Consider the following 16,653-nt stretch of genomic DNA (forward strand, 5'->3'; position numbering starts at 1 on the left):
GTCCTCATCTTGTTTGTTGTTAACACAACATTTCAGCTGATATACCGGCCAGCCTTCATTTGGTGTCTTGGGCAAATTTCAAACCTGAGTTCTCATTCCTAAGGTATTTTTTGATGTTATTATTATTATTACTCAGGTCACTGCTTGGAAATGAACTTGGAATCTTGGGGTTAGTAGCCCATGCTCTTAACCACTACGCCTTATGCCTGTGGGCAATTATGGAGTGAATTTTTAGGGCTTATAAATCTAATATTTTCCTATCCTTCCTAAATACCAGTTCCTATATGCTATTCATATCTGCACTCGGTCTGCTTAGGAGGTTGTTGTGTCCTAGCATATGTGCTGCTTCTTTTAGTTTTCGTATTTTCTAATGGTGTTCTCTGTCTATTATTTTAACTTCATCCCACAGGGGGAGGTGGACTCCATTTTTTCATACATGATCAGCTATACCCGATTTATCAATATCTCCACCACAAAGAAATGATCACGCTCAGTAACAATCTATTAAGCAACAACTACCCCCAAAACATACTATCTACTCCAATTACAAAGAAAAGAGAGGATGAAACCAATAAACTGTTTACAGTCTGTCTACCCTATGTGAAAGGCCTCTCTAAAAAGATACAAAAGATATGCGGCCCATATGACATCAAGACGGTATTCAAGAGTAATACAACACTTCGCAAATATCTCCTTTGGGCAAAACCACCAATAGAAGAGAATATGACCAAAAACTGCAGCTGTAGTAGGTTATACAAAGGTGAAACATGTCGCCTCCTCAAAATAAGGGTAGAGGAACATCACAAAGCTGTAACACGAGGAGATATTGATAAATCGGGTATAGCTGATCATGTATGGAAAAATGGAGACCATCTCTCCCTGTGGGATGAAGTTAAAATAATAGACAGAGAACACCAATGGAAAATATGAAAACTAAAAGAAGCAGCCAGCACATATGCTAGGACACAACCTCCTAAGCAGATAGAGTGCAGATATGAATACCTTATGGGAACAGGTATTAAGGAAAGATAGGAAAATATTAGATTTATAAGCCCTAAAAATTCACTCCATAATTGCCTACGGGCATATGGTGTAGTGGTTAAGATCACGGGATACTAATCCCAAGATTTTGAGTTCAATTCCAGGCAGTGACCTGAATAATAATAATAACAACAACAATATCGAAAAATACCTTAGGAATGAGAACCCAGGTTCGAAATTTCACCTGATGAAGGCTAGAGGGTATATCAGCCGAAACGTGTTAACAATAAACAAGATGGGGACAAATATCTGTCAAGTGTAACTAAGGTAAATAATGTACATAATTCCTCATCTCTTAAATATAGAACAGGGATATATTATATTATAAGAATGACAATGGCATAGATAGATATACAAACCTTATTTTTCACAATATATATTTGAAGCAATTTAACATCAACATAAATGAAAACCTATTTAACAATACTATGATAGATACAGTGACATCTTGAAGTTCCTACTTCCTCTCTTGTCTTATATCTCCTTTCCTAAGCTAGTTCTATACTTTGCTCTTCACTGTTCCCTTTTTTCTTTCATTCTCACATTCTCAATATGACACCGATTGTCTCTTTACTTCTGTTCCTGCTATCCCCCTATACAATTTCCCTTCTCCACGAAGCCTGCATTGTAAACAAACAATTGTAAAGTTGGTATTGTTTCTACTTCTTTTTCTCCAACTCTTATTACTTTTACTTTCCCTTGCTTAAGGGTATAATCTGAAATGTCATATCTTCTTAGGCTCCTTTCATTTGGCATATTTATTTTAATTGTAAATATTTTTTTTGATTGTAACTTTTTCATTTCATTTCGCTACACTTTTTCCACCACATACTTTATTTGTCTAACTTCATATATTATTTATTCCTCTCCTTCTTACTTTAGAATCTTCCTTGTTTTGCATGTGTTCTATCATCTATCTATCTATACATATATATGGATCAAAATAATTTGATTCTAATTCGTTGGTACACCAAGAGTTTCAAACATGACGTAATTTTCAGCCATATTGAATTATAACTCCCTATAAATGTGTTGAGTGCCGTTCTTTTGTTTGTCCAGTCATTCGTCTAGATTATATATGTGTGTGTGTGTATGTGTGAATGTAGAGAAACGTGAAAGTAATGAAAAGTGAAGGAAGTGATCATGTAAATAATTGAAAGCCTGAATTCATTTTTACTATCATCATCATTTAACGTCTGCCTTCCATGCTGTTTTCTAATGACATACAAACTTATCTTATTTCTCACTTACAATATATATATTGTTTATATTCAATGGAGAAAGATTATGCGTAGGTGACATCTATATTAAAATCCCAATTAAGTTGAAGGTAAAACAGCATACTTTGTCAAACCACACACCAGAATTAAACTTACATAGCTCAAAGGTCATGCATAGGAAATTATCAAAATCTTTTATAAAGACTGAAAAAATAATTCTAGTGAGCTGGTAGAAAAAACATAAAGTATTAAAAAATTTAATGTTAATACATTACCTGGTGCTTCTTCTTCAGATGTTATTGGTTGTTTCTCAGGTGGGTCTTGGGGGGGCCTGTGAATAGTAAGATGATATGTGACATTTGCATCCCTGACGGAAGCCGTGAATGCTTTTTCCACATTTGCTGCATCTGAAGTTGGTATACTGAACGTCAACTGGAAATGGGGTGGACATTCCACAAGTAAATCATATTGGAACAATGGCTGGTCGTAATATGTTGTGTCAGTGAGATTCACAGAAAAGAATCCTGTAAAAGGATAAAAGAAATATATGTATGTATATAAATTAGTATAAAACTAGATTAATTTCACATACAGACACCCAAACAAATATATGAAAACACCTTATCTCTCATTCATAAGCTGTTTCCAAAGGTCATAGTCATCAGCCTATTGAAATATCTTGATGACCAGCAACTGAGGGAGCATGCAAGTTTCTGTAAAAACTACAATACACTAGATCACATATGAATTCTAACAAAGCTTATAAAAATAGTGAAAAAATACAAGCTGCCTCTATGCATCACTTTCATCAACAATGGAAAAGTTTCCAATAACAGTGAGATGAACTTGGTGAAATCTCTGAAAATGCAAGGAGTTCAGTTGCAATGCATCAAAGTGCTCAAGAATGCAAAATCTACATTTTTATGAAATACTTACCAGGGCAAGCTTCAAGACTTCCCTCAAGCATAACCACCCATCTTGAAGAGGAATGCTGAATGGAACCAGATAGGGAATCATGTTTAATTCTTCCGTAAGAAGCAACCCACTGCAGCAAAGACATCGTACGTGGAACACGGAATATAGCCTTAGGAGTGACACTGTTATTTACAATCATGTATGTGTTATCCCGGATATGGGATGTTAGAACATCAGTCATTTCAATATATGGTTCATCCTTTTCGGATACCATCATCAACTTCTCCAGGATGTCGTGACTACAATTCTGCAAAGCTGTAATAAATATATATATCATAGTAATTGTAGAATAGTAATTGTAGAACATCTTCATTCAAATAATCGTTAATATCTATAATTTCTATTCTACACAGAAATATTACATTTTTAGCATTGTAGTTGTAATAATAATTTCTACAATAGACACAAGGCCTGAAATTTTGTGGGAGGAGGATAGTTGATAACATCGACCCCAGTACTTGACTTGTACTTAATTTATCAACTCCGAAATGATGAAAGATAAAGTCAACCTCAGCAGAATTTGATCTCAAAATGTAGAGACAGATGAAATGCCACTAAGCATTCTGCCCAGTATGCTAATGATTCTGCCAGCTCACTGTCTGTAGTAGTAATAATAAAGTGAAATATCCCTCTAACTCTTCACACAGGATAATTGTGCTTTAGTGTAAATTTGTTTCTGTAGCTTCAGATTATAATGAGTTGCAAGCTATCCTCAGTAAAACTTACAGTATCAAAACTTATAAAATCTGAGCATCAGTTGTATCAATCATTAACTAAATATTATTTTCTCAGGTATACTGAAGCCATCAACTGTAGAGCTTTTATATGTCAAATATTTATCATTGAAAGGCATTCTATCCTTAAGAATCACATCTTTTCTAGTAAAATTTTATTCACGACTATACTTTCCAGTATTTCCATCTGTTTTTAAGATTGTAGAGTAAAACTGAGCTTTGGTTGCTATTTTAACAGGTCAAGAATTTGTTTTGGGATTCCTTTATTGGAATTTACTCAACAGGCCTTATGTTAGATCCAAGATTCATACCACTTTGCCTGGTCACTAAAATATACTTAAAATACTGATAAATAATACTTCACAAAACTAACTCCAGAGATTGAAACCTAGAATATCTTGGATGCTGAATCATGAATATCCTTAAGTACTCAGATGTTTACTTTGTAATAGAATTAATTGATATAATTAAAGAAATACAACAATAACACTATGATTCAATGTTGTTTTAAAATCATTTGTCACAGATTATAGTTGATTAAAAAGTTAAATGTATTTAGATAAATTCTAACCATATTTTTTTCACAAAATACTAAACATCATACCTCCTCCCTTAATTTGCAATATCAAATGATATTTTTAAACATTAAGCAAATAATAATAATGATGATAATAATAATAATTACCCCAGTTCTGCAGGCTAACTCCAAACACTTCTTGTGGATGGATAAATAATTTATCACCTTGTACCACAGAACCAGCCAGATTATGGCCAGATTTACGATGCAATCCAGACTTTAGGCTTTTTGTTGTTTGGTCCATGGCAACTATATCAGGCATCTTCTCAAGGCCAGAACTGATATCTATCTGAAGAAATTTATATCTGAAAAAATATATTTGATATATAAATAAAGACACGAAAAAATATTGTCTGTCTCATGCACTTACATTTCAGGAATAAACTCGCTTTAAATTAACAAGAAAAATTGTAATAATTAGTTTTTGAAGAGAAAGTAGAGTTTAGTAAGACACTTGTTTGATGGATAATAAGGAATGTTTCTATCACTGACTGCAAAATAAGAATATGTCATCAAGATAATTTCTTATCATACATCAAAAGGAAAAGCAATTGATTTACATTAAGCTAGTAATCATTTATTCCATTAACTGATAAAAACAGACAGCATAGCAACATACAAAAAAGCCATAATGATATATTTTGTTCCTGAGAAAGTCTATAAACTACCTTCAATAACACTTGAGACACATCACTTCTCCATAAATATATCAGACACTGTTCCACTAGAAATATGTTTGTTAAATCATTAGAAATATAATCCAGACACAAACTAATGAGCTACAGCATTATTTACATTCATTTAAATCATTTTATATCAATAGAATGTTAAAATAAACATACACAATGTTGTTCATTGAACCATCTCTAAGCCACTCGGGTTTTGCTCCAATCTGGAAAGTTTCCTTGTATAAAAGTCTTTCATCATACATAATGGCAAAGTCCACTTCCAGAAGCGTCCTCTGAGCAGTTGGGTGTACATGACAATACATAGTTTCCTTAAACATAGGTTTTAAAATAAATTCAAGAACACTACCTTTTAGGCATCTGAAAGTAAAACAAAATTAAAAAAAACTATAGAAAACTGAAGCAGAAAAACTTCTTATCAAAGTAATAGAATTCACAATAAAATAATACACACTAATATTGTTTATTAGCTTCAAAATAAAAGTTTATTTCTTTATTTTATGTATTTCAAGATACTGCTTTTTTAAAAAACTTGTGTTAATCACTATGTACATTAATCAATGTAAACTATAGTAGGAATCATTTAATTCTTCTTTGTAATTTACATGAAAAAGTAAATGAATAAGTCTAAGTATTCAAAATTATATTATCAATAATTAACTTAGATAATTATAAATGATAATGAATTATTGAAATAATGCTAATCATTTTGGGGATGAAATAGGTTTTGGTTTAGAAGTAAAAGATTTACGTATTTGACTGTGTTATAGATTAATGGTTGCTGTACAAGTCAGAGTTTTATAAGCATCCACAGAGTTTGCAAGAGTTTTAGAAATGTGCTGTTTCTGAGAAGAGAAGGTTTAGTGCTGTGTATGTTATAACTATGTATTGGTTCTGTTAAATGACTATCTCATAGCTGAGTGATGAAATACGACAAGTAGATAGAATGATATCAAACTAGCCATGCAGCCCTCAATAAAGTTGTCAGTAGTGACCCTTAGTAGGCTGGGATCTCTGGAAGCCTTATAATGATACTGATAGGGTAAGAAATTCAAGTGGATAAAGTTTTATGTGAGCATATGTTTGTGTGTATACATAAAACTTTATCCACTATATATATATATGCATGTGTGTACACAGAAAACATTATTCCACTATATATATCTACACACACACATCACATGGCTGACCAGACTGTCAGATGTTGTTACACATTGCTAGTCACTATGTGCTTTGCATCATTTTAGCTTTTGAAAGACACCTACCGGCCAACATTCCCCACTGACTGAAAGAGGAACTGAAGCAATATGAAATGAAGTCTTTTGCTCAAGAACATAATGCACCACCCAGTCTAGGAATTGAACCCACAATCTAGTGAACATGAGTGCAACCACTAGGCTATGCACCTGCACCTTAATTCTTCTAATTGAAGTCACTTGTCCACTTTAGTTAATTCTCCTTGCACATTTTATTAATTTTTTCTCTTTAATTAATCTACAAAAGCAATGGACTACCAACCAAATGTTCAGGTTAATATTTTATCATTTCCACTGTCCAGTATCCAAATATAACATTTAAATCCAACAGCCAAGTTTACTTAGCTGTTAATTAGGTACCAGATGTGAGCATAAACTATAGTTGTAAACACTGGAAGGACTGAATAAATGACAGTATATTGTTTTAGCTTTGTTACTCCTCCTGTAAGCTGGAGAGAGAAAATTATATCAAGCAGATCTGCTTTGGATAATCACAAGACAGTTTCCTGTGATTCCTTTAAAATCTAGTACATTATGGGACTCACCATCACTATACATGAAATTTTTTTTCATTCTTTTATCCCTATTGAAAAAGCATTAGGGTTACATTGTTATTTAAAATGCTGATACTTTACGTTGATAATAGAAGAATAAGTTTTATTGCTGACTGCACTTAGATATGCTAAATAATCATCCATTACATATATTTAAAGATTTATTGATGTAAGTAATATTTTGCCTGAAGTTAAAATACAATGCATGAAGGATTGCATGTTTTACCAATAAGTATTTGTGAGTCAGTAATTATATTAAGATCCATTTATGTAACAAAGCTTTTGTTCATTAAACATTAGACAAAATGTAACATTTCTGATATCTGACAATGTCATTACTATTTAAATACAAATATAATGTAAAGATCTAAGCAGCAAAGTTCAGAAAATAAAGTAGATTATCAGTTTATGTATACAAACGATTTCTAGCAAGCTTAACATTTAACATGTCTTTTCAAACAAGTTTTGATAAACTCGAGATAATTTAGGGTTCATGTACTTCTTAGATACTTTTTCACCCTTTTAAGTCTTTTAATGTAAACTCTTAATGTATCCAAATGTACGCTTTATTAATTAAGCGGAAAATTTAAATTTACCCTCAAGCTACTTAAAAACAAAAATAATTTCTACAATTAAATATAAGCTTTTCATTACTTAAAATAATTTGTTTGCTTAAGACAGGATTTCTATAAACTACCATACAAATGCCTGTTGATTGTATTCTCTTGTAACAAATAGATAAATTATTTTCCTTCTCTAAATTTAGAAATTGATTTTATTGATTTAGAAATAAGTAACTGAAATAATTGCAGCCAGTAGACTTTTTCATTTAAGCATGTACATTACCAGGTGTATAAATATATATTATATAAAAGGTGTAACAATATATTCAAATAAAATTTCTACATGAGAATTAAAAAATTAAAAAAAAAAATTACAAGTTAACGTCGCGCATTTTTTCTCACTTTGTGTTTACAATAAATCAACCAAAAGCAACATTTGTTTATAAATTACTTAATATTTTATTGAGATAATTTATTTTCTTCCACTCAAAGAAAGAAAAGCAAAAGCAATACCTACTTTCAATTTTTCCTCACAAATCTCATAATTCTATATTTTAATCTCATTTTCAGAAATAATAGAGTCCTATCAATTTTCTTTTTTGTCTTTCTTTTTGTTACCTTTATTAGACAGAGACCAAATATATAATTTTTACAATAGAGAAGAATCAATTCAGGCTTTCAGATCAATGAACATATAAAAAGTACTTGCATCTTAGGTCGGCAAGGGCTGCTGTAATACCGGTCACATATAGATGAACACTTTGTATGTAAACAACAGGTATAGCAAACCCTGAGACGAGGGGACCAGCCATTGTCAGCTTCATCCCCAAGTACTTTACAGTCATCTTTTTGAATGGGAGGTTGCCAAGCACAGAGTTTCGTGCAATTTTCACAGGCCATATTCATTTTTTCACACCTACAGAAAATAAAATGTATACAAATTAATTATACAGATACATACATATATACTATATATGAGTGTGTTGATTGCAATTCTGAAAATATTCATCATAACATATATCCAACACTTCAAAAGAAATAAAATATCATTTGTAGAAAATAGTTTGTAATATATGATAATACTTACAAAATAAAAGAGTAAAAATATAAAATAGCCAGTAACTACAATTTACTCACAATATTGCTTTTCATTTACTCCAGAATGAAAAAAATATTTTACTTTATGTAAAGAAATGTAATGTAAAGAAAACTATGTAACAATTGTTTGTTAAAAAACATAAAAGTTGACTGAGTAAAAGAAAAGGCAATATGTAAAAAGAAATGACTAACATTCGTAACGATTTACAGTTTCTCAAAAACTCTGCCATTTAAAGGGATCATATTTTCAAATAATTATCTATTACAATAACTATTTTCAACAAATATAAATCAATACATCTAAATATCAGATTTATGCATAGAAGTTAATTATTAGCAAGAAATTTGATTGCTTGGCTCTATCATTATTTGTTATATTTTCACGAATAAACTAGACAATTCCAAAATTTAAAATGTTGGCAAATATTACAATATTGAGTTATTTTATGTTTTTATCAATAATTATGAAATTATACACAGCTTGACTATTTTGTTTATAATTTCCATTAAACTGTATAATAGTCCTTGAGTGTTATATATATATATGTATGTACATATATAAATATATATATACATGTGTGTATATATATATGTATGTATATATATATATATGTATATATATATATATGTGTGTGTGTGTGTGTGTGTGTATGTGTGCATGTATATATGTGTGTGTGTGTGTGTGTGTGTGTGTGTGTTTATATATATATATGTATATATATATATATATACACATATAACAATATGAACTATGTAAATTGTAAAAAAGGCCTTAGTATGTGAATGAAAATATTAAATATATATTCATTATCTCCAGGTTCATAAAGTGTTAAAATTAAGTGTAAACATAGTTATAGAAGTTTACATTAAGCAATAATATAAAATGATATTCGTCTGTAATACTGAGGAATAGAAATCAAGTTGTTGCTTTTATGTATGTAATTTAACATAATTCTAAAGAAAAATGTTTTGAGCTGCAGCAGCTAATATAAAATAATAATTCTTAAATGCAAAACTAAATAAAACATAAACTACTAAGGATTCAATGATGCATTATTTCAAATAAAGATTTGAAATAAAATATATGAAGTAAAGATATAAATAATTTGTAGGATGCAGAATGAAGCTCAACTAGTATGTGAATTTAAAACTTTCCACTGATATTTTTAAAAATACTAATGGAAAGCATATGATGAGTAAATTTTCACTGATATAACTATTGTAATGTAAACACTTTAATGTAAATATAAATTTGAAAACTTTTTACAATATACAGTTAAATTTAATGTATTTTCATTTTTGAGCAAGAAAATATTTTAATCTCTATATACACTATGAAAAATAAGATAAATCCTAGCAATGGGATAATTCCATTAAACCTTAAATAATTTTATACTGTGAATTCACTAAGTAACATGCTATTCTGTATTGCAAATAGGATGAAACAAATAAAAGCTAATAATGAAATCATAACAGAATTTGCTAAAATTTCAGATATATTAAGTGATATAAAATATCAAAATGTAAAACATTGAAAAATTGTATCTCAGATAAAAGACACTAAAGTGCTCATCATGTAATGATGCCACAAAAACAAAGATGAGTACAAATCCCCAATAAACATTTAAAAGAACTTTTTGAATTGTTACCCCGAAAGCTTAAAAATTATAATTGAATAATAATCATGGAAAACAAGTATAACATATAATAATTTAAATTAATATAGTTTGAGATAAGTGAAAATAAAATAATTGTTATGGTGTCAATAATAGTAAAATTCTATGAAAGTAGGTAACTTGATAATGGGCTGCTTTCAGAAAGTATTCTAATTTACTATAGATCTAATATAGAAAATTTATAAAGGAATATATCTAGTCCAGAACTTTGATTAAATTTTAGATAAACGTTTCCCACAAAACAAGAAGTGACAATCAAATTACTAACTATGCTAAGTGTCAAAGGATTTCGATTTAAACAAGTATGTCATCTGAGGCATAAACATACGAAAGAAAAATGATACTTTTTTATGTATGTACTTAGCTATCAATCTCTATTTGCATGCTGACTTCGTAAAATATAATGATCATAAAATACCTTTACGTTTACTTTATCATATCCCAATTTTACATTAACTTTTTGTAATTTGAAAGCAGTTTTAATACTAAGCAAGATTCATATGAGTAATTTTTTAGAAGAAAAGCTATATAGAAATAATGAATCTGTAATACAGTGAAAACACCCAATCATTTTCTACCACTACACCAATTTATACTCAAAATTTTGTAAGAAGAATGCTTTCTGTTTAAATAAATAATATTTTAGAATTAAAGTAAAGCTTCAAAAATATAACATAACTGAAAGTTTATCACATCATTAATAACCAATACTTATGATGCTTCATAAATTAAAAGTAGGTTTGCAGTATAAACCTTAAGTTTTGAAGTGCACATGCAGTCATCTAACAAACTTAAGAAAATTAAGAAGAGTAAGCCAACACTGAAATTGCAAAGTTGAGAAAAAATAAGTGAAGGAAAGATCAACAATGAAAAGGTTAAGATAAAAACATATTTTTGCAGAATAACTGAAGAGATGATTTTGATTTGTAAGTCTGCATTCACTCCACACTACTGTTGCTAACACTTGAATTCTTAAAGATTTACAGAAATCCAGCAAGTAGTTTCTAGTATCCAGTAATAAGCAAATCTTCAATCTAGAACACTGAGATATCTGAAGACAAAAATTTAAGGAGATTACTAAGAAAAAAAATACTATAGAAAGGCAATGAAAAATGAAACGATAATATGAAACGATAATATAAGATCTAATAAATGGTGAGAAATTCTTGAATAAACTGAACTTATGTCTACATAATACGAATAATGGAACATGCTATTCAATGAAACTGAAATCCTAAATAGGCTTATACACATTAGGCACAAGAAATATTGAAAGTAAACCATCACTGGTGTAAATATGAAATTGATTATAAATAATGCACACACCCATTCATGCATGACTATGTGATATATATATATATATATGTATGAATCCACTCATGCTTCAACACACATACATCCACTCATACACATACACACATATATGCATCCACTCATGCATGCACATACACACTAATACATTTATGAAATAGAAAATTTTCATAATTTTACAACAGATGAGATATTTTGAATTAAATAAACATAATAAATTTGTGTCCATGAGGATTATGTATCAGATGCAGTTATAGTGCTTAAGAGTTAGAAAATGTTTCTATTCACTATTAAAAAATCCAAACTATATTACAGCATAATATAGCAAAGTGTGTATTTAGCAAACAGGCTTGTGATCTTAAACTGAAGATGTAAAGCAACAAAACACTCAAATGCTAGAGCATACAATTCTTTCTAAATGACCTGAAAGTCAGATGAAGAAAGTCGTACAAGATGACAATTGAACAAATTTAATTAGTTTGTGTGTGTAGTGTAGTGTCAGTTTGTTAGTATGCCTGTTTGCCTGGCAGTGTATATATTACTAGAATAAGGTATAAAAGTATATAATTATTAAGTTAAGAAAGGTGTGTAATGTCACAACTATTTCCATGAATCATGAAAGATATAAACAGCAAATAATATCTTAAAACGTTTACATGAACGAAAAGTTTAAAAGCAATTTTAAAAGAGCATACAAAAACTTAAAATAATCAGCATTTTTTAAATCTCTGCAACTATTAGAATATAATGTCAACAAAAAACAAAACAAAATCTTGAAAAAAAAACAAAAAAACTCAGCAATTGTGCCTACTATTATAAAAAAAAAATTAGAATACTGACCATATTTAAAGTAGTAATTATCATGAAATAATTAAAAGTATTAATTACCATGAACTAATTATATGATATACAGAAAAATTCTTCAGTTGTATAAAGAGAAATTGCTAATTAATATACACATAGCAAGTTTTCAAATTGTAAGTCGTTTCAATCATTCTCATTTGATAGCTGCTTTATGACAAAACTACTACATTTATTATTCACTGGTTAAAAATACGTTCCATAAAATAGGCACTTAATTTAATGTATTTTAAAATCATACTGAGAGTGAACATTTTTTTTTTAAATCTTATAAAGAAGATACATAATGAAACAAAAAAATGTGATTCCCAATTGAAATTGAGTTTGAGAAGTAAGTTAGAATTGAAAAAGGTAATACATCAGTATTAATAATTTAAAACTGCAAATAAGAAATAGGGAACAACTATTTCTTTTTAATGCAGTTTATCTTTGAAATATAACGCAGGAGGCAATAAAGGTAAACAATATGGAAAATGTTCTAACACAAGTGTAAATAAAAGCACGACTTGAAACATAAGGCCAAACATCTGGTGTATAAACTATATACTAGAATTCTCTCAGTTTTTATGTTCAAAAATTGATTAAATTATAAAGTTAAATGAAGAAATAAGGAAATGAACACAAACGAAGATACGTATTTTAAGAATGAATAGAGGATGCCAAAACCAAACTAAAAGTATAGAAAGGAAACTAAGATTTTCAGAAAAATAGTTCTTAACTATGTGAAAAATGAACAGAATGTTTTCTAAAAAATCTAAAAGAAATACTGTCATTCCAAAATTTTCTAGTTTGTAGAGAAAGCATTTATTTCAATGAAAGAATTATAAATTATTTCATTAGCACAAGAAGGTTTCAAAGAAAAATTACCATAATGGGTTCATTACTTTGAAGAAGAAAGATGATGAAATATTTGACTTAAAGACAGTAAAACAAAAACTAAAACAAAATTAATAAATTACAGAAAAGGTATGCTTTGAACATTATCTAAATACCAGAAAAGTTAAGAAAGATACTACAGAAGTTACAGCAGAGATTAATGTTGTGAATAAGCAACAATTATCATATTCCAAAGGTGAAACACAGAAGAGGTGATAGAAATGAGATTGTACTACAGATAACAAAATATTCACTAAGTAGAAGAGAATTCAACTCAGAGAAAATAAATTTTCAAAATACAGAAGTATGAAACCTATGTGGAAATTTCAAATAATTTTCTCATTGCTATGAGATAAAAAGTAGTGTAACAAGCCAAAAATACATGGCACTAATTAGAAAACGGTATGTATGCATGAATGTAGAGGCATGAGGGTGGTTAAACATGTTATGCTTGTATGCATAACTATGTGCAATCATCATCATCTTTTAACATTCATGGTCAATGCTACCATGAGTTGGACAACTTGGCAGGATCTGTCAGTCTCAAGGACTGCATCTTGCTTCGCTATCTATTTCAACATGGTTTTTAAAAACTGGATGCCCCCCTCTTAATATCTATCAATCATTTACAGCATGCATGAATGTTAAGTTACGGGGACGCAAATAAACCCACATGAATTATTAAGCAGTGGTGGGAGACAAATGCAAAGACAAACACAGACATGTACATATTACAAAAATGTTTTAGCTCCCATCTACAAGATCCATTCACAAGGGCTTAGATTGGCCAAAGGTGAGAGTAGAAGACATTTGCCCATGGTGCCATATACTGGAATTAAAAAGGAAACAATGTGGTTCAGCAAATTTTTTTAATACACAACCATGCCTGCACTTATCGTTCATTTATTTCAATTATTAGGCTGTAGCCATGCTGGGGAAATGCCTTGAAGGGTTTAGTTGAACAAATTGACTCATGTACATCTTTTATAATAGAAGTCTAGTACTTATTCTTTAAGTCACTTTTTGCTGGACCAATAAATTATGGGGACAAACACAAACCAACACCAAATATCGAGTGGTGGGTGACAAACAAAAAGACAAAGACACATATAATAGGCATCTTTCTATTTCCATGTAACAAATCTATTCACAAATTGCAACACAGTTGGACTGAACCCAGAACAATCTGACAGGGAAGCAAAATTTTTACCACACAAACATGCCTGTAACTGTTCACAAACACACATATGTGTCTATATATATATATACATATATATACACACATATCTATATATATATACATATATATATATACATACATATATATACACATACACACACGCGTGTATATATGCGCATATGTGTGTATATATATATATATATATATATATATATATATATATATATACACACACACACATATATGTAAATATCCTGGAAACAGCTGTAAGACCTATTTATAAATGTTCTACAATCTTCACACCCTTGGTTTTTAATCGCATTCTGAAAATATTTTTTTATATATACATACATATATATATATGTATATATGAATATATATATATATATATATATATGTGTATACATACATATGTATACATATATATATGTATACATACATATGTATACATATATATATGTATACATACATATGTATATATATATATACATACATATCTAAATATATATATATATATATATATATATACATACATATATATATACACACGCACACATATATATATAAATATATATATATATATATATATATATATATATATGTATATATACACATATATATGTGTATATATATATACATATATATACACACACACATATATATATATATATATATACATATATACACATATATATGTATATACGTATATATGTCTATATATCTATAGACATATATATATACATATATGTTCATACCTACATCTATATGTATACATGTATGTATACATATGGATGTAGATATGTACATATATGTATGGATATATAGTGGTCTAGGCAGCGGACTCACAATCATAGGATCGCGGTTTCGATTCCCAGACCGGGCGTTGTGAGTGTCTATTGAGCGAAAATACCTAAAGCTCCATGAGGCTCCAGCAGGAGATGGTGGCAAACCCTGCTGTACTCTCTCACCACAACTTTCTCTCACTCTTACTTCCTGTTTCTGTTGTGCCTGTAATTCAAAGGATCAGCCTTGTCACACTGAATATCCCCGAGAACTACGTTAAGAGTACACGTGTCTGTGGAGTGCTCAGCCACACGCACATTAATTTCACGAGCAAGCTGTTCCGTTGGTCGGACCAACTCGAACCCTCGACGTTGTAAACGACGGAGTGCCAACACACACATATGGATATATACATATATTTATATATCATTTACATTATTATATGATCGAATGCCACGCATCCTTCTCCAAGTAATTTTTTATCTATATATACACACATATATATGCATATATACATATGTCTCACTCTCTCTCTCTCTCTCTCTCTATATATATATATATACACATATGTATATATAATTCAGTTTTGGGGGATTAATAGATATATTAATACAAAAAAAATCTAATGAGTATGTCTGAAAGTAAACTAATGGTATCCATTTGCACATCATGAAATAATACTTTAAAGGATATAACCAGTATATAAGCAGGGAATATAATATACTTCCTTAATTGTCTCCTACTTACAATGTACATACACACAAATTTATACATATATACATATGCAATCATCAAATCTTCAATTATTCCGACACATCTTCAGGTTCTTTTTCAAAGTATTGTTAACCTAATTTTACATCCCTTTAAAAAGTAAGCGTTAAATTAAGCATTAAATTAAACATTAAAAAGTTAAAAATTAAAACTATAAATTATACTTTGTAATATTAAGAATTAAAACTTATAAATTATACATTATATATATGAATTAGTATATATATCAATCTTATGAAGTCAAGTATAGAATGTCAAATAAAAAATATGATATAAAATTATATATCCGCAGGAGTGGATGTGTGGTAAGTAGCTTGCTTACCAACCACATGGTCCCGGGTTCAGTCCCACTGCGTGGCACTTTGGGCAAGTGTCTTCTATTATAGCCTCGGGCTTACCAAAGCCTTGTGAGTGGATTTGATAGACGAAAACTGAAAGAAACCCGTCGTATATATATATATATATATATATGTATGTTTGCGTGTCTGTTT

At 29.6% G+C, this 16,653-nt stretch overlaps 1 protein-coding gene across 1 annotated transcript in view; it reads right to left on the reverse strand.

Annotated features, from left to right (window-relative positions):
- LOC106875217 (uncharacterized) overlaps positions 1-16,653 on the reverse strand; it is a 242,286-nt gene that overhangs the window by 27,281 nt on the left and 198,352 nt on the right. Inside the window, exons 11-15 of the mRNA XM_089348365.1 lie at positions 8,316-8,522; positions 5,390-5,593; positions 4,656-4,852; positions 3,198-3,491; positions 2,537-2,785 (exon numbers count right to left, since the gene is read on the reverse strand). Coding sequence (XP_089204491.1) covers positions 2,537-2,785; positions 3,198-3,491; positions 4,656-4,852; positions 5,390-5,593; positions 8,316-8,522 — 1,151 coding nt within the window. The remainder of the gene's footprint in view (positions 1-2,536; positions 2,786-3,197; positions 3,492-4,655; positions 4,853-5,389; positions 5,594-8,315; positions 8,523-16,653) is intronic.

Source organism: Octopus bimaculoides, chromosome 3, assembly GCF_046866305.1.
Source record: "Octopus bimaculoides isolate indiv1 chromosome 3, ASM4686630v1, whole genome shotgun sequence".
NCBI lineage: Eukaryota > Metazoa > Mollusca > Cephalopoda > Octopoda > Octopodidae > Octopus > Octopus bimaculoides.